General features: G+C 41.6%; 1 protein-coding gene across 8 annotated transcripts in view; it reads right to left on the reverse strand.

Annotated features, from left to right (window-relative positions):
• SNX25 (sorting nexin 25) overlaps nt 1–21,866 on the reverse strand; it is a 159,190-nt gene that overhangs the window by 78,534 nt on the left and 58,790 nt on the right. For all 8 annotated transcript variants that reach the window (XR_013532756.1, XM_035292529.3, XM_078366136.1 and 5 more), the window contains 2 exons: nt 20,450–20,622; nt 16,900–17,086 (listed from right to left, as the gene is read on the reverse strand). Coding sequence is in view for 7 of the 8 variants with exons in the window: in XM_035292529.3 (XP_035148420.1) it covers nt 16,900–17,086; nt 20,450–20,622 (360 nt within the window). In the remaining variant the exon portion in view is untranslated. The remainder of the gene's footprint in view (nt 1–16,899; nt 17,087–20,449; nt 20,623–21,866) is intronic.

Consider the following 21,866-nt stretch of genomic DNA (forward strand, 5'->3'; position numbering starts at 1 on the left):
CACCACTGGGATCAGCAAGTGCCACAAATCAGGGTTTCTCACCTTGCCCGAAAGCCGGCTGTTGAAAATGCCCAGCATACATCTTCTACCACTCTTCTCTACCATTCCTTCATCAGACCTTGGGAGCCACAAAATTCTTTTCTTTCGAGTAAGAATTTAGCACCCCTTTTTTCTTTTTTAAAGGACAAGATGGCCCAGGTGCGGTGGCTCAAGTCTGTAGTGTCAGCACTCTGGGAGACCAAGGCAGGCAGGTTATAAGGTCAGGAGTTCCAGACTAGCCTGGCCAATATGGTGAAACCCAGTCTGTACTAAAAATACAAAAATTAGCCAGGCATGGTGGCGCACGCCTGTAAACCCAGCTACTCGGCAGGCTGAGGCAGGAGAATCTCTTGAACCTGAGGGGCGGACGTTGCAGTGAGCTGAGACTGTGCCTCTGCACTCCAGCCTAGGCAACAGAGCGAGATTCCCTCTCAAAAAATAAAAATTAAATTTAAATTAAATTTAAAAACAAGAAGAGCATTACCCACCCCCAACTCTTGATGCTTCATTCCATACATACGAAACCCATCCCTGGCCTTTCTCAACCCTTTGCCTACTCCTCCTTAGGGCAGGAGGAGGCTTTTTATCCGATTGCAGAGAAGGAGAAATTGAGCATGTGAGAAGCACAGCCTTTCTTTTTTCCTTCCTCTGAAGAGCATATGGTCTCCGCCTCCAAGGGCAGCCAGCAGGAGAATCCCGGACCTGCCAGGGAGACAGGGAAGGAGGGGAAGCAGGGACAAGGAGGCTTACTCTGGTGCAGCACTGCTCGGTGTGAAAAGGGGTCTAATGCTGAGACTATTTAAGTTTTTTAAGAGAGAGGGTCTCACTATATTCCAGGCTGTTGCTCAGACTCCTGGGCGCAAGTCATCCCCCTACCCTAGCCTCCCAAGTGTGCCACCACGCCTGGCTCTGAGAGTCTTGTAGAAAGCACACTGCTTGCTTGAGCACATAAGCCACACTGTCCATTATTTATTAGTAATGTGAGTGACATTTTGGTCTTGTTTTATTCCTTGGCTTTAAAATGGTTCCAAGCTCAAGATGGGAGAAAGAACATTATTTATTGGAGCTCCCCAAACCCCAAAAACAATACTGCACTTCAGCTGGCCACTAGAAATTGATCACTGTTCAAAATCAGACGAGATCGATTTGCGATCCTCAGTCTAACGATCATAACCACAATCACAATATTAGTGGTCAACAGAGGGAAATGTGCCATGTCTCGAGCTGAGTCCTTTATATAAGCTGACTCGCCCGAACTCATTAAGAAAGCAGATACACATAGCTCAGTGCAGTGCTGCTCCAATTATAAGCACATAATAAATTCAGAGAGAACACAAACTTATTTATACCAACATTTCCCCTTCTTACATCAAATTTTATCTTGCTGCCAATACCTAATTATCCCTCTTACTGAAGGAAAATCATGTGTGTTCTCCGATATGCTTAACTCCCACCTCTGTGCCCTCTGCTATTGCTCAGACACCAACTGAAGGAGGTACATTCTGAAGTAAACACATTTTTCGCATAAAACTGAAAGATCTTTTGAGTATTTTTCATAAACAGCCTCATATTTTAAATTTTTTTTGAAACTAAATTTATATTTATTCTTTTGATGAAAATCTGCCAGGTTCTTTTTGTTTTATACATTATGAGTTTTTGTCTCCTGGTTCACCCACACTATACTAACCTTTTCCTTAGCGGTTGACACGGGCACCTGGATTCCTGACATGAGGCATTAGTTTCTGTGGAGGTACGCTTGATTTCCCATTTCATGTTCCTTTACCACATAATCCCATTTTACTGCTCATCAGTCACAATGTATTTTGAGAATCACTGTTCAAAACACTGAACACTCAAATACTTTAAGTTCTTCATAGAAGCATGCTATTTTAAGAATTTTCATGTTTTAATATATTATCTTCACATGCAAGTGAACCTGAACTAATTCAAAGAAAAAAGTCCAGAACAAGAGGGAAGATGGTGCTGTAAGACAATTCAGGATTGCAGCTCCCAGTGAATCCGCGGAGGGTGAGTGGATGCCACATTTCCATATGGATCTTTATTGTCCACAGACTAGGAGATTCCCAGGTGTAAGAGCCCCACAGGCCGCCAGTACGGCAGTTTGGGCCAGTGCGGCCGTTTGGGCCAGGGCCACAGCGCAGCGGCACTCCGTACAAAATACACTGGTTTGGTTGCCCTGTTAAACCAGCAATTGGAGATTTCACAAGGCAGATTAGCACATTCATCTGATTAAACGGGACGTAAACAGAAAGCTAGGCCAGGAGATTCCTGGGCAACAACATGGTTTGAGCCGGCACATTGGGTCACTGCACGGGAAATGACACAGATCTGGGTGCCCTTGCAGCAGGCGACTGGAACACCTGGGAGAGAGTCAACCGTTCAACTTAAAAAAAAAAAAGGGGCGGGCTCCGAGGGAGGGAGCCAGGTGATCAGGCTCGGCGGGTCCCACCCCCAAAAAAACAAACAAAACAGCAATTGGAAACGCTCAGGGTTGAGAGTTTCACGGCAAGCACAGCTGAACCCAGGACAGTGCAGCTCGGTGGGGAGGGGCATCCACCACTACTGAGGCACGCGACCCCTACGGAGGTACACAGCCATTGTTGACACAGCCTGCCGTTGCCGAGGCAACCCGCCATAACAGAGAGAGTCCGCCACTACAGAGGCGGGCCACCATCGCCACTGCAGTTCTAATCACACTCATATAAACAGGACTACAGGGAATTACACATGGCAGCAGGGCAGAGCCCACAGCAACAGGGCGGAGCCCACGGCAGCTCAGCATAGCCACTACAGGCAGGCAGTGATTAGACTGCCTCGTTGCTGGGCAGGACAGTGCAACGGATACTCATAAATAAAGCCCTAACTCCCTGGGACAGAGCACCTGAGGAAAAAAAAAGGGGCTTTATGAGTTCTGCTGCAGCAGACTTAAACGTACCTGCCTAGCAGCCCTGAATGAACAACAAAGCTCACAGCTCAGCACTAGAGCTCCTATAAAGTACAGACTGTCTCCTCAAGCAGCTCCCTGACCCCCATATATCCAAAGAGTCACCTCACAAAGGACTGATCAGACTGACATTTGGCGGGCATCATTCAGGGACAAAGATAGCAGAAGAAGAAACTGGTAGCAACCCTCACGGTTCCGCAGCTGCTACAGGAGTTCCCCAGGCAAGCAGGGCTTGGAGTAAACCTCAGCAGTCCTACAGCAGAGGGGCTAGACTGTTAGAAGGAAAACTAAGAAACAGAAATACTTCATCATCAACAATCTGGATGTCTACTCAGAGACCCAATCGAAAAATCAGCAACCACTCAGAAGACAGGTGGATAAATCCACAAAGATAGGAAGAAACCAGCACAAAAAGGAGGAAAATACCCAAAACCAGAACACCTTACCTCTTACAAAGGACCAAAACTCCTCACCAGCAAGGGAACAAAGCTGGACGGAGAATGAGTGTGATGAAATGACGGAATCAGACTTCAGAAGGTGGCTAATGAGAAACTTCCGTGAACTAAAAGAACATGTTCTAAATCAATGCAAAGAAACTAAGAACCCTGAAAAAAGATTTGAGGAAATGATAACAAGAATGGACAACATAGAGAGGAATATGAATGAACTGAAGGAGCTGAAAAACACAACACGAGAACTTTGCGAAGCATGCACAAGTTTCAACAGCCGAATTGACCAAGCAGAAGAAAGAATATCAGAAGTAGAAGATCAACTCAATGAAATAAAATGAGAAGCCAAGATTAGAGAAAAAAGCACAAAAAGGGATGAACAAAGTCTCCAAGAAATGTGGGACTATGTGAAGAGACCTAACCTACGTTTGATAGGTGTACCTGAATGTGACGAAGAGAATGAATCCAAGCTGGAAAATACTCCTCAGGATATTATCCAGGAAAATTTCCCCAACCTAGCAGGGCAGGCCAATATTCAAGTCCAGGAAATACAGAGAACACCACAGAGATATTCCTCAAGAAGAGCAACCCCAAGGCACATAATCGTCAGATTCACCAGGGTTGAAATGAAGGAGAAAATGCTAAGGGCAGCCAGAGAGAAAGGTCGGGTCACCCACAAAGGGAAGCCCATCAGACTCACAGCAGATCTCTCGGCAGAAACTCTACAAGTCAGAATAGAGTGGGGGCCAATATTCAACATCCTTAAAGAAAACAATTTTCAACCCAGAATTTCATATCCAGCCAAACCAAGCTTCATAAGCGAAGGAAAAATAAAATCCTTTGCGAACAAGCAAGTACTCAGAGATTTTGTCACCACCAGGCCTGCTTTACAAGAGCTCCTGAAAGAGGCACTACACATAGAAAGGAACAACCAGTACCAGCCATTCCAAAATCACACTAAATGCTAAAGAGCATCAACAAAATGAAGAATCTGCAACAACTAACGAGCAAAACAGCCAGCTAGCATCAAAATGGCAGTATCAGATTCACACATAACAATATTAACCCTAAATGTAAATGGACTAAATGCCCCAATCAAAAGACACAGACTGGCAAATTGGATAAAAAGCCAAAACCCATCGGTATGCCATATCCAGGAAACCCATCTCACATGCAAGGATACGCAAAGGCTCAAAATAAAGGGATGGAGGAAGATTTACCAAGCAAATGGAGAGCAAAAAAAAGCAGGAGTTGCAATTCTCATCTCTGATAAAATAGACTTTACAGCAACAAACATCAAAAGAGACAAAGAAGGACATTACATAATGGTAAAAGGATCAATACAACAAGAAGAGCTAACGATCCTAAATATATATGGACCCAATACAGGAGCACCCAGATATATAAGGCAAGTTCTTAATGACTTACAAAGAGACTCAGACTCCCACACAATAATAGTGGGAGACTTTAACACTCCACTGTCAATATTAGACAGATCAACCAGACAGAAAATTAACAAGGATATTCAGGGCTTGAACTCAGACCTGGAGCAAGCAAACCTGATAGACATTTACAGAACTCTCCACCCCAAATCCACAGAATATACATTCTTCTCAGCTCCACATCAAACCTATTCTAAAGTTGACCACATAATTGGAAGTAAAGCACTCCTCAGCAAATGCAAAACAACTGAAATCATAACAGTCTCTCAGACCATAGTGCAATCAAGTGAGAACTCGGAATTCAGAAACGAACTCAGAACCGCACAGCTTCATGGAAACTGAACAACTGGCTCTTGAATGTTGATTGGATAAACAATGAAATGAAGGCAGAAATAATGAAGTCCTTTGAAACCAAGGAGAACGAAGACACAACATACCAGAATCTCTGGGACACATTAAAGCAGTCTCTAGAGGAAAGTATATAGCAATAAGTGCCCACATGAGAAGAAAGGAGAGATACAAAATTGACACCCTATCGTCAAAATTGAAAGAGCTAGAGGAGCAAGATCAAAAAACTCAAAACCTAGCAGAAGACAAGGAATAACTAAGATCAGAGCAGAACTGAAGGAGATAGAGACACAAAAAACCCTTCAAAAAATCAATAAATCCAAGAGCTGGTTTTTTGAAAAGATCAACAAAATAGACCACTAGCCAGTTTAATAAAAAAGAAAAGAGAGAACGACCAAATAGATGCAATAAAAAACGATAAAGGGGAAATCACCACAGATTCCACAGAAATTCAAACCATCATCAGAGAATATTACAAACAACTCTATGCACATAAACTAGTAAACCTGGAAGAAATGGATAAATTCCTGGACACCTGTGTCCTCCCAAGCCTAAACCAGGAGGAAGCCCAAACTATGAATAGACCAATAACAAGGTCTGAAGTCGAGGCAGCAATTAAGAGCCTACCACACAAAAAAAGCCCAGGTCCAGATGGGTTCACAGCCGAATTCTACCAGACACACAAAGAGGAGCTGGTACCATTCCTTCTGAAACTATTCCAAATAATCCAAAAAGAGGGAATCCTTCCCAAATCATTTCATGAGACCAACATCATCCTGATACCAAAACCCGGCAGAGACTCAACAAGAAAAGAAAACTTCAGGTCAATATCCATGATGAACATAGATGCAAAAATCTTCAATAAAATACTGGCAACCCAATTGCAACAGCACTTCAAAAAGCTTATCCATCATGATCAAGTAGGATTCATCCCGGGGATGCAAGGCTGGTTCAACATACGCAAGTCTGTAAACGTAATTTACCACATAAACAGAACCAAAAATAAAAACCACATGATTATCTCAATTGATGCAGAGAAGGCCTTTGACAAAATTCAACAGCTCTTTATGCTAAAAACCCTCAATAAACTAGGTATTGACAGAATGTATCTCAAAATAATAAAAGCTATTTACGACAAACCAACAGCCAATATCATACTGAATGGGCAAAAACTGGAAGCATTCCCTTTGAAATCTGGCACTAGACAAGGATGCCCTCTCTCACCACTCCTATTCAATATAGTACTGGAAGTTCTAGCAAGAGCAATCAGGCAAGAAAAGGAAATAAAGGGTATTCAAATAGGAAAGGAGGAAGCCAAATTGTCTCTATTTGCAGACGACATGATAGTATACCTAGAAGACCCCATCGTCTCAGCCCAAAAACTCCTGAAACTGATAAGCAACTTCAGCAAAGTCTCAGGATATAAAATCAATGTGCAAAAATCACAAGCATTCCTATACACCAATAACAGACTTAAAGAGAGCCAAATCAAGAACGAACTGTCATTCACAATTGCTACAAAGAGAATAAAATACCTTGGAATACAACTTACAAGGAACGTAAGGGACCTCTTCAAGGAAAACTACAAACCACTGCTCAACGAAATAAGAGAGGACACAAACAGATGGAGAAACACTCCACATTCATGATTAGGAAGAATCAATTTGGCCATACTGCCCAAAGTAATTTACAGAATCAATGCTATCCCCATCAAGCTACCATTGACTTTCTTCACAGAATTGAAAAAAGCCACCTTTGAACTTCATATGGAACCAAAAGAGACCCCACATAGCCAAGTCAATTCTAAGCAAAAAGAACACAGCAGGAGGCATCACACTACCAGACTTCAAACTATACTACAAGGCTACAGTAATCAAAACAGCATGGTACTGGTAGCAAAACAGAGATATAGACAAGTGGAACAGAATAGAGGCATCAAAGTCAACACAATATATCTACAACCATACAATCTTGGATAAACCTGACAAAAACAAGCAATGGGGAAAGGATTCCCTGTTTAATAAATGGTGTTGGGAAAACTGGCTAGCCATGTGCAGAAAGCAGAAACTGGACCCCTTCCTGACACCTTACACTAAAATTAACTCCAGATGGATTAAAGACTTAAACATAAGACCTGGCACCATAAAAACCCTAGAAGAAAAACTAGGCAAAACCATTCAGGACACAGGAGTTGGCAAAAACTTCATGACCAAAACACCAAAAGCATTGGCAACAAAAGCCAAAATAGACAAATGGGACCTAATCAAACTCCACAGCTTCTGCACGACAAAAGAAACAGTCACTAGAGTGAATCGGCAACCAACAGAATGGGAAAAAATTTTTGCAGTTTACCCATCTGACAAAGGGCTGATATCCAGAATTTACAAAGAACTCAAACAGATTTACAGGAAAAAAACAAACAAGCCCATTCAAAAATGGACAAAGGATATGAACAGACACTTTACAAAAGAAGACATATATGAGGCCAACAAACATATGAAAAAATGCTCATCGTCACTGGTCATCAGAGAGATGCAAATCAAAACCTCATTGAGATACCATCTCACGCCAGTTAGAATGGTGATCATTAAAAAATCTGGAGACAACAGATGCTGGGGAGGATGTGGAGAAATAGGAACACTTTTACACTGCTGATGGGAGTGTAAATTAGTTCAACCATTGTGGAAGACAGTGTGGCGATTCCTCAAGGACCTAGAAATAGAAACTCCATTTGACCCAGCAATCCCATTACTGGGTATGTATCCAAAGGACTATAAATCGTTCTACTATAAGGACACATGCACACGAATGTTCATTATGGCACTGTTTACAATAGCAAAGACCTGGAACAAACCCAAATGCCCATTGATGATAGACTGGACAGGGAAAATGTGGCACATATACACCATGGAATACTATGCAGCCATGAAAAATGATGAGTTCGTGTTCTTTGTAGTGACATGGATGAATCTGGAGATCATCATGCTCAGCAAACTGACACAAGAACAGAAAATGAAATACCGCATATTCTCACTCATAGGTGGGTGATGAACAATGAGAACACATGGACACAGGGAAGGGGGCACTACACACTGGGGTCTATTGGGGTGAATAGGGGAGGGACAATGGCGGCGGGGAGCTGGGGAGGGATAGCATGGGGTGAAATGCCAAATGTGGGTGAAGGGGAGGTAGGCAGCAAAACACACTGCCTCGTGTGTACATATGCAACTATCTTGCATGTTCTGCACATGTACCCCAAAACCTAAAATGCAATAAAAAAAAAGGAAAAAGTCCATCCCCTTAAAAACTAGAGAAAATAAGCAAAATAGTAAGCTCCATCAGTAACTCACTTTATTGTTAATTGCAATCTTTTACATTAATCAATTAATTATGCTCCTTTCCTCTTGCTTTATCCTAGTAAAACAGAAAACACCAACTCAATCTCAGTATGTATTAGATAAAAGGTATTTTTCTTCTCCAAGCTAAATAACCCTTAATCATTTGAATTTTAAACCTTTCAGCTATTACTACAATTCCCTCTCTACTATTTTCAGATTCTACATGTTGCTCTCCAAATAATGGGTCAGAAATAAACCAATGCAGAACTGAAACAATGAATAAAGACTGGACTGGTGGTAAATACAATTACGGCAGTAATAGGCTGCTCTGATTTTCTTTATAACTTCCTGCCTCTGGCAGTCTATCACTAGCCCAATAATAGCTGTCAACACTTCTAATGGTATTTGTCCTCTGTGCAAAGGTTTAGTGCCAGCTGACACTCACGAACAAGTCTTGAAGGAAACCCCCAAAAGTTGAAGTTCTGCCCACCTGTCTTGCAAGTCACCCAGCCTTAAATATGGGATTTAAAGTCAGGCAGACCTGAGTTCAAGTCCCAGATTTGTTACTTATTATCTATGTGATCCTGGGCAAGTCAGTTTACTTTCTACAACTGCAAGAAGGAAAAAAATAGTATCTAATTCATATGCTTGTTATAATGATCAAGAGAGATGGCAATTCTTAGGAATCCAACACTGTGCTTAATATGTAGTAGATATTCAACAAATGGGAGCTTAAAAAAACAGCTTCTCCTTCTTGAGCATTTGCTTGGCATCCTTTTACCTTGGCAAATGGTTGAAGAGTTCAAGAAAGCTGCCTGTTTCTAATGCTTGTGTCGGAAGTGAGCTATCCTGCCTCACTAAACTATCCGTGTGCAATGGCAGCAAAAATGGCTGCTTGCGTATCCCATGTTCATTCTTCCTTCTTAGTAATAGAATCCTCTATTTTTTCACTGGGTCTAAGGCTGCCCAGAATAAAATGACCCATTAGATCTCAAATGTTCTGACCAATAAAATAGAAGCAGAAATACCATGCAGTAGTTTCCAGAAAGGTCCTTAAAAGCCAGTGCTGGCAGAGTACCGTGGCTCACGCCTGTAATACCAGCACTTTGGGAAGCCAAGGTGGGCGAATCACAGGGTCAGGAGTTCAAGACCAGCCTGGCCAACATAGTGAAACCCCATCTCTCCTAAAAATACAAAAATTAGCCAGATATGGTGGCATGTGCCTGTAGTCCCAACTACTCAGGAGGCTGAGGCAGAAGAATCACTTGAACCCAGGAGGCAGAGGTTGCCGTGAGCCGAGATTGCACCACTGCACTTCAGCCTGGGCAACAGAGTGAGACTTTGTCTCAAAAAAAAAAAAAAAAAAAAAAAAAAAAAAGGACAACCAGTGTAAAACCTTTGCCACCTTTTTTCCTTGCCTTCATCCTGCTTCTTGGAATTAGAATATGATGGGTGAAATTCTAGAATCCACCCTGAACCATGAAGACTCTGGACTATACTCGCAGGATGGCAGAGCAATGGGCTGGAAGAAGTCTGGGTCCCTGAGAAGGGTGGAGCCCCCACACCACAAGTCCTGGACTGCCTGCCTCACTAATCAGCCTTAAAGAAGGAAATCCTGCCATTGGCAACAATGTGGATGAACCTGGAGACACTGTGCTAAAAAAATAAAAAGTAAGCCAAATATTGCATTATGTCACTGACATGTGGAATCTGAAACAGTCCCACTCCTAAAATCAGAGAGCAGAATGGTGGTTACCAGGAGTTGAAGGGGGTTGGGAGATTGGGAGATGCTAGTTAAAGGGTCCAAAGGTAATTAGCTTCTGGAGAGCTGAAATACAGCATGGTGACCATAGTTGGTAATACTGTGTGATATACTTGAAATTTGCTAAGAATTGATCCTAGGTGTTTTCACTACAAAAAACCAATGGTAACTATGTGAGGTGACTGATACAGTAATTAGCTTAACTGCAGTAATCACTTCACAAGGTCTACATACATCAAACATCAGCTGGGCATGGTGGCTCCCCCTGTAATTCCAGCCCTTAAGGAGGCTGGGGCAGTAGGATCCCTTGAGCCCAGAACATGAAGGCTGCTATAAGCTGTGATTGCACCACTGCACTCCAACCTGGGTGACAGAGTGAGACCCGGTCTCTAAATAAATGACGTTGTACACCTTAAATATAAAGAATTTTTATTGGTCACATGTACCTCAATACATCTGGGGAAAAAATGCCACACCTTGGATGCCATCACTATTTGGGAGGTTTTGGTGACCTTCAGCTGAACTGGATCCTAACTAATTTAAGTACCTCTAATCTACTCACGGGTGTAAGCCAGTGGTTCTCAACCAGGTGCCACTTTTCCCCCTAAGACACTTGGCAATGTCTGGAAGCATTTTTGCTTGTCACAACTGTAGGGGTACAGCAGAACACTGCTGGCATTCAGTGGGCAGGCGCAAGGCACACTGCCAAAAAGTCTACAATAAACAGAACAACCTCCCACAATAAAGAATTATCTAGCTCCAAATGTTCAATTTTACCAAAGCTGAGAAATCTTAGGTTAAAAATCTCTCAGGAAAGTTAAGAAGATGCTTTTTGTTCACTGCAATAAACGTGGTAAAAGAATGAGGTGCCCTAATCAGTCAATATTCTCCTCAACAGAGTTACCATATATCTCAAATAGTACAACCACTTTTCAAATCATTAGAGTGTAATGAATTCTACAACAGGATGTCTAGTCAAGATTTCAGATAAGTAGCAGGTGGAAGAATACTCCATTTACAAGAGAATCTCAATACTAGCTGCATGGTATGATCACCTGGGGAGCTTTTAAAAAATTCTGATGCCCAGATTCCCCTCCAGACCAATTACATAAAAATTCCTAGTGGTGAAGCCCAGGAATCTACTCGTGGAAGTGCAAACGATTTTCATTAGCACACAGTTTACAAATAGACTGCAGGATTACACAATGCAGGCAGCGCTGGGTGCTTTCCTGGGCCAGAAGCCCCCATATCTTTATAAGAGGTTCTGAAAGGACAGGCCTGTCATTTCTCCGGTAATGTTTGCTTTGACTCCTCTTTATCTTCAAGATAAGGGAACACTCAGTCTCTTCTCTAGTTTAACGGCAATTGTGGGTTTCACTAATGGACGCACCTTCATCCTGAGCTCTGGTTTGCCGTCCCTGACTGTAGCATCCCCCACTACCCCCATCAACCGTGGAAAACCAGCTGCCCTTTAAAATCCTAAACCGTGATGGCATTCACAGTTTTGGTTCTTGTGTTGTTAGCTGAGTTGGTCACTGCTCCTACCAGAAAACCATGGAAAAGTAAAAATATCACACTAGTATAGCCACATCTTCACTTCAACATTCTGCATCCAGAAGAGGAAAAAGAAAAGCTACAAAGGACAGTGGGATATACAACTTACTTTTTAAAAGGTCTCTGTGGTTCTAACATCCAGCCAAGGTTTAAATCGCTAATTTAGTAACTTTGAAGGATGCATTTCTGGTTCTTCTGTGAAAGCGCTTCACGCTGATTCAGAAAACAACCAGACTCTTCCATAACAGCAAGCATCACCTTCAAGGTTTTTTGTTCTGTTTTTAGTGTGTTCCAGCCTAACAGAGTTGAATGACTTTATTTCCTTTAGAAAATATGCATCTCTCAAATATGTAAAAAATAAAAGTGGATGGGTACATCAACTACTTAATCTAACACATCGCCTGCCTTAGGCAGCCTACCCCAAAATTTTGCTGAGAGCAATTTGAAGATAGTAACGTAAAACACCAATAAAGTCAGATAGCAGAGTACTATAATAGTACCACAAAACAACAGGATAGCTCAGTCTATGAATTAAGAAAGCAGCTCCAGGCTGAGCACAGTGGCTCACACCTGTAATTCTGGCATTTTGGGAGACTGAGGCAGGCAGATCACTTGAGGCCAGGAGTTCAATGGGAGAATTGCTTAAACCCAACAGAGAGGTTGCAGTGAGCTGAGATCGCTTATAAAAGGATCCAACCTGGCCGGGCACGGTGGCTCACGCCTGTAATCCCAGCACTTTGGGAGGCCGAGACAGGCAGATCACCCTCGATCAGGAGTTTGAGACCAGCCTGGCCAACATGGCGAAACCCCTTCTCTACTAAAAATACAAAAATTAGTTGGGCATGGTAGCACGCGCCTGTAATCCCAGCTACTCGGGAGGCTGAGGCAGCAGAATCACTTGAACCTGGGAGGCAGAGGTTGTGGTGAGCCGTTATCGGGCCATTGCACTCCAGCCTGGGCAACAAGAGTGGGACTGTCTCAGGAAAAAAAAAAAAAAAAGGATCCAACCTAATTAAATCTGAGAATGTATTCCTTTTGCCTCTAATCCACTAGTCACCTGACAAGCTCCATTATCTAATCCAAGTACCTCCAAGTGCCCTTCCCACTGACTCCGCAGCTCTGCTAGAACGCAAAGCCTAGTGATAAGGTGGAAGATGGAGGCGGCGTATACAACACACAGAATGGGAATGGCGCACAAAAGGAATGCACCTTCCTGGTGCCTGTGAACCATCACTCCTTGGCGGCAGTAGGTACAGCATGGCAGGAGGCCATACTAGGAGGAGGTTACTTTAGTCTCACTTATCAACCGTCCTTGATAATGCCACTGAAGATGCTCAATGGTCACTCAAAAAGCATCCTTTAAATGGCAGACAATCCAACTCGCCTATGGACGGATGAATGGATAAACAAAATGTGCTATATTCATATCATGGAATGTTACTCAGCCAAAAATAGGAATGGAGCAATGATACATTCCGCAGTGCAAATGAACCCTGCAAACATAATAAGCGAAAGCAAGCAGGCACAGTCACATACTGCGTGATTCCATTTACATGCAGTGTCCAGAACAGGCGGATCCAGAGACAGCACGCTTGCGGTTGCCAAGGCTGGTGAGGGAAGGAGTGGGGAGTGACTGCTAGTGGGCACAGGGTTCTTTTCAGGCTGATGAAAACATTCTGAAATTGGACAGTAGTGACAGCCACAGAGTGTCTGAATACACTAAAACCACTGAATTGTAAATGTAAAGGCGGTGAATTCTACGGAAAGTGAATTAGATCTCATTTTTTAAAAGGCATTCTTCAGCTTAGCACTTCTACGGCCTCCTAAGTCCCTCAGCGCCCGAGACCAAAGGGTCTGCTTCCCAGGGTACCCAGGGTGCTATCCCTTTAATCTTGCCCATAATGACATCAAGAGGAAGTGATCTTTGAGAAAGATTTAAAGGCTCACACTGTTGTTGTTTCATCACATATTAGAAGGGAAAGGGAAAATGTAAAATCAGAACTTCAGTGTAATCTTTGGCCAATCAAGTTAAGAAAATCCATGATGTTCCCATTACAATAAAAGTAAGCTGTTCAGGGGCCGGGCGCGGTGGCTCACGCCTGTAATCCCAGCACTTTGGGAGGCCGAGGCAGGTGGATCACGAGGTCGAGAGATCGAGACCATCCTGGTCAATATGGTGAAACCCCGTCTCTACTAAAAATACAAAAAATTAGCTGGGCATGGTGGCGCATGCCTGTAATCCCAGCTACTCGGGAGGCTGAGGCAGGAGAATTGCCTGAACCCAGGAGGCGGAGGTTGCGGTGAGCCGAGATGGCGCCATTGCACTCCAGCCTGGGTAACAAGAGCGAAACTCCGTCTCAAAAAAAAAAAAAAGTAAGCTGTTCAATCATCCCGGGGCATGTACACCATAGTGTATTAGTTTTTTTTTTTTCTTTTGTAGAGATGGGGTTTTGCCATGTTCCCCAGGCTGGTCTTGAACTCCTAGACTGTGCCCAGCCATGGTTTTATGGTTTAAAGGGCAACACTTGCTGAGCTGCTCCTTTTTTGAGCTACTTCTTTATGTACCAGATGATGAACTGTATATAGTACTTAAATAGTTCCGAATCTTTGAAGAAGATAAACCATTCATGCTTATCAAGATTCATTCATCTTATAATACAGGAACTGTGTTAAGATACAAAATGACAGATGGTGCTAGAGAACCAGTAGTAGATCATTCAAAATAATTAGTGATTTTTTTTTTCTTTTTTGAGACAGGGTCTCTCTCTGTCACCTAGGCTGCAGTGCAGTGGTGTGATATGGCTCTTGGGTTCTTTACAGTTCAAGTGTCATGCTTACCAAAAAGAAATGTCTAGACTCAGACATAAACAAAAACAAATCTATAATGAATATCATTTAGCCTACTCAAAATTATCCATGGCAAGAGAAACATAAATAAAATCTCCAGATAGTCTATCACATATATATATGCCCAAAATTAAATGACTGGTAAACAAAGCCACTTACATTGAACCTGTCATTATGTATTTGAGGTATATATATTTGTAAATTGAACCCATCATTATCTATTTGTGACACCTAGATTAACATATGACACCATGTAGAAGAACACAGTGCCTTCTACAAGATATGCCTCCTTAGATGGTATTTTATTCAAATCAGAAAACGAAACAGCATAGGTCATCTTAATGTTAACCCTAGTTCAGGAGCAAATGTGACAAGTTTAAAAACCCCAACTAATTCAAACACCCAATTTCAACCAATATTTTACTTTTTCATTAGGTATTTACCAAAATTATTAATGAAAAGCAAAACAGACATTTAAGAGTTTTGTTTCTTTCTCATGTATTATCATTTGGGAACATTAAAACCGAAGGGGAAGTAGAGAAACAGAAGCCTAGAGAATTTACAAAGTAGATAATACTATACAATCACACTAAATGTGTATATACTACTTTAAAAAACACAAACACACACACACCCTAAAATATCTCAGGTATAACAAGAGACACTGCACTTCCCTATAGAAGATATTCCTATGGTATTTTCTTTTTTTGAGACGGAGACTCACTCTGTCGCCCAGGTTGGAGTGCAGCAGCGTGATCTTGGCTCACTGCAACCTCCGCCTCCCGGGTTCCAGCAATTCTCCTGCCTCAGCCTCCCAAACAGCTGGGACTACAAGTGCCCACCACCAGGTCTGGCTAATTTTTGTATTTTTAATAGAGACAGGGGTTTCACCATATTGGCCAGGCTGGCCTTGAACTCCTGACCTTGTGATCCACCCATCTCGGTCATCCAAAGTCCTGGGATCACAGGCTTAAGCCATCGTGCCTTACCCTCCTATGGTATTTTCAAATGTGTTTTCTCAAAATAATTAATCTAGAACCTTTTATTCCCAAACCTGAGCCTCTGTGTTGTCCAAGACAAATGAAAACCAACACAATGTTCTTCTCTGTACTTTAAAAATACATCCTCTCCTGATGTCCTTCCAATGCTTTTCTAAGGTAGTCATCTGAGCAGCTAAGCAGGTACCCCTGAGATCTGAAGAGCTTTCAATCTATTACAACCTCATTACAGCTGACTCTGGAAAATCGCAGGTTCGAACTGCATGAGTCCACTTACACAGGATTTTGTTCTGCCTCTGCCACCCGAGACAGCAGGACAAATCCCTCCTTATCCTCCTCCTCCTCCTCCTCCTCAGCCTACTCCATGTGAAGAGATGACGTTCTACTTCCACTTACTGAATAAATACATTTTCCTTTCTCTAGCGTATTAGAAGAACACAGTATACAATACATATAACATACAAGATATGTGCTAATCAGCTGTTCGTGTTGTTGGCAGGGCTTCGGTCAACAGTAAGGTATTTAGTAGTTAAGTATTTGGAGAGTCAGTTTTTTTTTTTTGAGATGGAGTCTCACTCTGCCACCCAGGCTAGAGGACAGTGGCAAGATCTCGGCTCACTGCAACCTCAACCTCCCAGGTTCAAGTGATTCTCGTGTGTCAGCCTCCCAAGGAGCTGGGACTACAGGGACTACAGGTGTACACCACCATTCTCAGCTGATTGTGTATTTTTAGTAGAGACAGGGTTTTACCATGTTGGCCAGGCTGGTCACAAACTCCTGACCTCAAGTGATCTGCCCACCTTGGCCTCCCAAAGTGCTAGGATTACAGGCATGAGCCACCATGCCAGGCCCAAGTCAAATGTTACATGTGATTTCTGACTGGGGGTGAGGGCGGTGGGAGGGGAGTGTGGATGCCCCCAACTCCCAAATTGTTCAAGAGTCAACTGCATTTGAAAAACCTAATACTTTGGAAAAACTCGTTCTAATTACACTGTTGAGGAGACGCTGGATAAACTTAGCTGTCACTAAATAGTAAGATTTATGGACTTCTTTCATTTCTGCTTCCCTGACAATTACTTTGTTTTTTTTTTTTATCCTAACTAGGCAGGGGATGAGAATTGGTGGCTGTGGCTGTGCTATAATTGAAGACCAAATACCTTAGTTGCTTCAAGAACTCCACATCAGAGTTGCTGTTAATGAGCTTGATGAAGTCCTCATAAGAGGGGGCATAGGTGTAGGCTCTCTTGTGATGTTCATTCATCTGCTCTCTGTACTCCAGCTGGGCAAGCAGCATTTGGTTAATGTAATCTGGATTACTCAGTAACTCCACTACCGGCTTCAAGACTACAGGAAGAAGAAATCGCCACTGAGAAAGGTATTCTTCTTAAGGGAACTATTTATCTATCACATGATTGAAATCACTTTGGAAAACATTTTTCAAGTAGCCAAACAGGGGCATATCTATATAATACAATAAACAAAAAATGTACACATACACACACACACACACACACACACACACACACACACACACACAGCTGCCTATCCCTCCAAATATGTTATCATATATGGCTATAATCAAGTGGTCATTTTAATAAATAAGTAAAATGTAAAGGAATAATGAAGAGAAGTCATTTGGAACTCAAGATGCTAATGAAACCATCAAAATGAAGGCCGGGCATGGTGGCTGACGCCTGTAATCCTAGCATTTTGGGAAGCCAAGACAGGCAGATCACTTGAGATTAGGAGTTCAAGACTAGCCTGGCTAACATGGTAAAACCCCAATCTCTACTAAAAATACAAAAATTAGCCAGGCATGGTGGCACATGCCTATAATCCCAGCTACTTGGGAGGCTGAGACAGGAAACTGCTTGAACCCAGGAGGCAGAGGTTGCAGTGAGCCAAGATCATGCCACTACAGCACTCCAGCCTTGGTGACACAGTGAGACTCCAATTTAAAAAAAAAAAAAATTAAGTGCACTGATTTTTCTTCTTTATTTATTTTATAAGGCTCAACATGTTTTGACAAGCTTAGTCTGCCAAAGGATGAAAGTCAACATTCTCCCAAACTGGTTAAAACAGACCTCAGAGAGGAAGTTAAAAAGTCAATGACAGTATTATAAACTTTAGATTAGAAGCTTCCTCTTTTCTCTGTGGTTGGTTATAATAGCTGATGGCCACAGCTGGCTTATCCTGATAGTAAATGAGATAATCACTGCATCTCAAATGCAATGCTGTTTGTCTGAGACTAAGATAGGGAAAGTTTCTCTTATCCTGACTAAGCATTTCCCCGATGTAGTTCACTTTTTTCTAGTAATCATATTATACTGTGGTACAGTTCCATCTTATTTAGTCCAAGTTCCCAAAACTACGTACGGTCATGTGCCACATAATGACACAAAACTACGTACGGTCATGTGCCACATAATGACATTTTGGTCAATAACAGACCAAATATATGATGCTGGCCCCATAAGATTATAAGGAAGCTGAAATTTTTCTCCCATTTAATGATGTCAGGCTGGTGTAAACAAACCTACTGCACTGCCAACTGTATAAAAATACAGCATATACAATTACATACAGTACAGAATACCTGATAAATGACTTACTACAAAAGTTTTTTTTTTTTTTTTTTTAGAAAGAAGGGGAGAAAGAAAAAAAGGAATGAAGGAGAGGAAGACAAAGGAAGAAAAAGAGGGAGAACAGGAATGTTGTTTTATTTTAAAAATGGGTATTGAAAACCTCTTTTATGTGCTTAATAATGGCCGATATTTCATTTAAACCTATGAGCAGGTGTGATGTGGTACCGACAAGAATGTATATTTTGAGTATTTAAAGTGGAGAGTTCTATAAATGTTTATTAAGTTTACTTGTTCCGGATCCGAGTTCAAGTCCTGCATATCCTTATTAATTTTCTGTCTCATTGATCTATCTAATATTGATATTTAAGTCTCCCACTATTATTGTGTGGGAGTCTAGGGAGTCTAAGTCTCTTTATAGGTCTTATGTATCTGGGTGTTCCTGTATTGGGTGCGTACATATTTAGGATCGTTAGCTCATCTTGTTGCATTGATCCTTTTACCACTATATCTTTGTTGCTTTAAAATCTATTTTATCAGAGGCGAGAATTGCAACTCCTGCTTTTTATTTATTTATTTTTGCTCTCTATTTGGTTGGTAAATCTTACTCCATCCCTTTGTTTTGAGTCTTTGTGTATCCGTGCATGTGAAATGGGTCTGGATGCAGCATACCGTTGGGTTTTGGCTGTGTCTTTTGATTGGGGGATTTAGTCGATTTAAATTTAGGATTACTGCCATTTGATGTTAGCTGGCTGTTTTGTCCATTCGTTGATGTAAATTCTTCATTATATTGATGCTCTTTACTTTTTGGTATATTTTTGGAAAGGCTAATACTGGTTGTTCCTTTCTATGTGTAATGCTTCTTTCAGAAGCTCTTGTAAAGCAGGCCTGGTGGTAATAAAATCTCTGAGTACTTGCTTGCTCATAAAAAAATTTATTTTTCCTTCAGTTGTGAAGCTTAGTTTGGCTGGATATAAAGTTCTGGGCTGAAAAGAGTTTTAAAAAATTAAAAGTTCATAAAGTAAAAAGTTACAGTAAACTAAGGTTAATTTATCGTTGAAGAAAATAAAATAGTAAATAAATGTAGTGTAGCTCAAGTGTGTAGTGCTTATGAAGTCTGCAGTGGGGCACAGCAATGTCCTGGTCTTCACAGTCACTCACCACTCAGTCACTCACTCACCCACAGAAACAGCCATTCCTGCAAGCTCCATTCATGGGAAGGGTCCTAAATAGGTGCACTATTTTTTATCTTTTATGCCATATATTTTCTGTACCTTTTCTACATTTAGATACACAAATACCACTGTGTTACAACTGCCTACAGTATTCAGTAGAGTAATATGGTGTACAGGTTTATAGTCTAGGAGCAATAGGCTGTACCATACTGCCTGTGCATAGTTGGCTATACCATCTAGGTATGTAAGTACACTCTGATATTTGCACAATGACACTGTCTAATGACACAGTTCTTGGAACACCCCTGTTGTTAAGCAACGCACTACTATTGATAATGTATGGGCATTATCAATAAATCATAGAGCAAAGACATTTTAAGTAAATATGCTAATTAGAATCTGACTTTTGATTCTTTAGTCAAGCACAGTTGCTCACACCTGCAATCTCAGCACTCTGGGAGGCCTAAGAGGGAAGATCACCTGAACCCAGGTGTTCGAGACTGGCCTGGGCAACACAGTGAGACCCCCATCTCTATTTTAAAAAGAAAAGAATTTGAATATACACACATATGTAATATATAAACACGCATACTACGGACATTATATAAATATTATACACACACACCCTTTTGTTAATGTATTATTGGCCTAGATACTCAAAATCTATCCCAAATGAATGCTTCCCCGTGGAGAGCATAAGAACTGGTTTTCTGTGTCAAAACATACAACAGAATGAACTGTGCATTTGGCAATAGGTCCTATTAAAAATTTATCATGTGTGGCCAAATACTCTGAGAGACATATAAACAAAATTTTGAAAATCCTTCAAATCCCGTATGTTCAATAGTAAACAAGTCCTGCATAGGTGTTAGACAAAGTATTTTCACATTAGCATGGAGCAATCAGTTAGCACACGTATCGCATTAGTAAAATCAACTGTATATGTCTACCTTTTGTTGTGAGAATTTCTGCAAGCATTATACGTAAGCTGAGAGACTGGACATCCTTTGAGGGGAGGAGACAAAACACCAGAACCCGAGAACACGTTTGTAGAAATCTTACTTCATCATCTGAGGTCCTCAAGCATGCGTGTAACACAAAAGGCCTCGGCTGTTCTTCATGTCTAAATAAAGAGAGTGAAAAAGAAGGAAAGACATTTCTAGAAACAATTCAGTCATGTCCTACTAGGTAAAAAATATTTCAAATGGGAAATGCATTGGTTATAGTATCTGCCACCTCCTCAATAACCAAATTTCCTCAACCATAGGCTAAGCTGGAAATTTCATGCTAGAAGATACACAAATGCATGGTCTTTGGGATTTCAAACCAAATCATAACAACTAATTTCAGTAGCATCACAGGTTCCAGATAACTCCAAAATCATAGCAACAATCTGAAAGGTATGAGTATTTCCTTTTTTTTGAGGTGGAGTCTCTCTCTATCACCCAGGCTGGAGTGCAATGGCACAGTCTTGGCTCATTGCAACCTCCGCCTCCTGGGTTCAAGCGATTTCTCCTATCTCAGCCTCCCAAGTAGCTGGGATTACAGGCATCCACTACCACGCCTAGTTAATTTTTGTGTTTTTAGTAGAGACAGGGTTTCACCATGTTGGCCAGACTGGTCTCAAACTCCTGACCCTGTGATCTGCCAGCCTCAGCCTCCCAAAGTGCTGGGATTACAGGTGTGAGCCACCAAGCCCAGCCAAGTATTTCTTTAACCAGGCAATTTTTAAGTCTTCTAGATGTCTTCTTAAATGTGATCTGTAGCTTCATTTAAAAAAAAAAAAAAAAAAAAATCTAACAAAGCGTGAACCAGGGTTGCTAGCCTGCTTTCTGACTGGGAGATCATAGGATAAGTCTACCGGTATTTCTAGTGAGCAGAGGGCCTATAAACTCAGTGTCATCTAATTCGCTGGCAAACTGCCTTCTGTGAGGCTCCTAAGTATTTTTCAGCCAGTCTTGACAATCTTGGTTGTGCACTTCCCTCTCAGTACTGATTCCATCCCAGGACCATTAATTTGTAGGATCTGAATGAAGAGGACCGGAAAACAGAACTTTCTAAACTTCCCTTTCCATAGTGTCTTGATAGTGATTCCAGAAAGCCTGGGAGGCTGCTTTTTCTAATATCTTCCAGATAAGGAGGAAAAGTATGAGACTCTTACACTAACTAGTAGCTAATACTGAGAAAAAACATGAAACAGAAGGAGAGAAACATACTAGGTACTGCAAAGGAAAGGCAACTAGTGCATATATTGGTGCCTTTATGACCCATGCCTCTCAGGTGTTAACTGCAATTTATTTTTGCACTGGAGACTGAAGACTAGTTTCTAGAGTGTATGAAAAGAACACTCTAGAAAGAAAGATAAAG

This window comes from Callithrix jacchus, chromosome 3, assembly GCF_049354715.1.
Source record: "Callithrix jacchus isolate 240 chromosome 3, calJac240_pri, whole genome shotgun sequence".
NCBI classification, from domain to species: domain Eukaryota; kingdom Metazoa; phylum Chordata; class Mammalia; order Primates; family Cebidae; genus Callithrix; species Callithrix jacchus.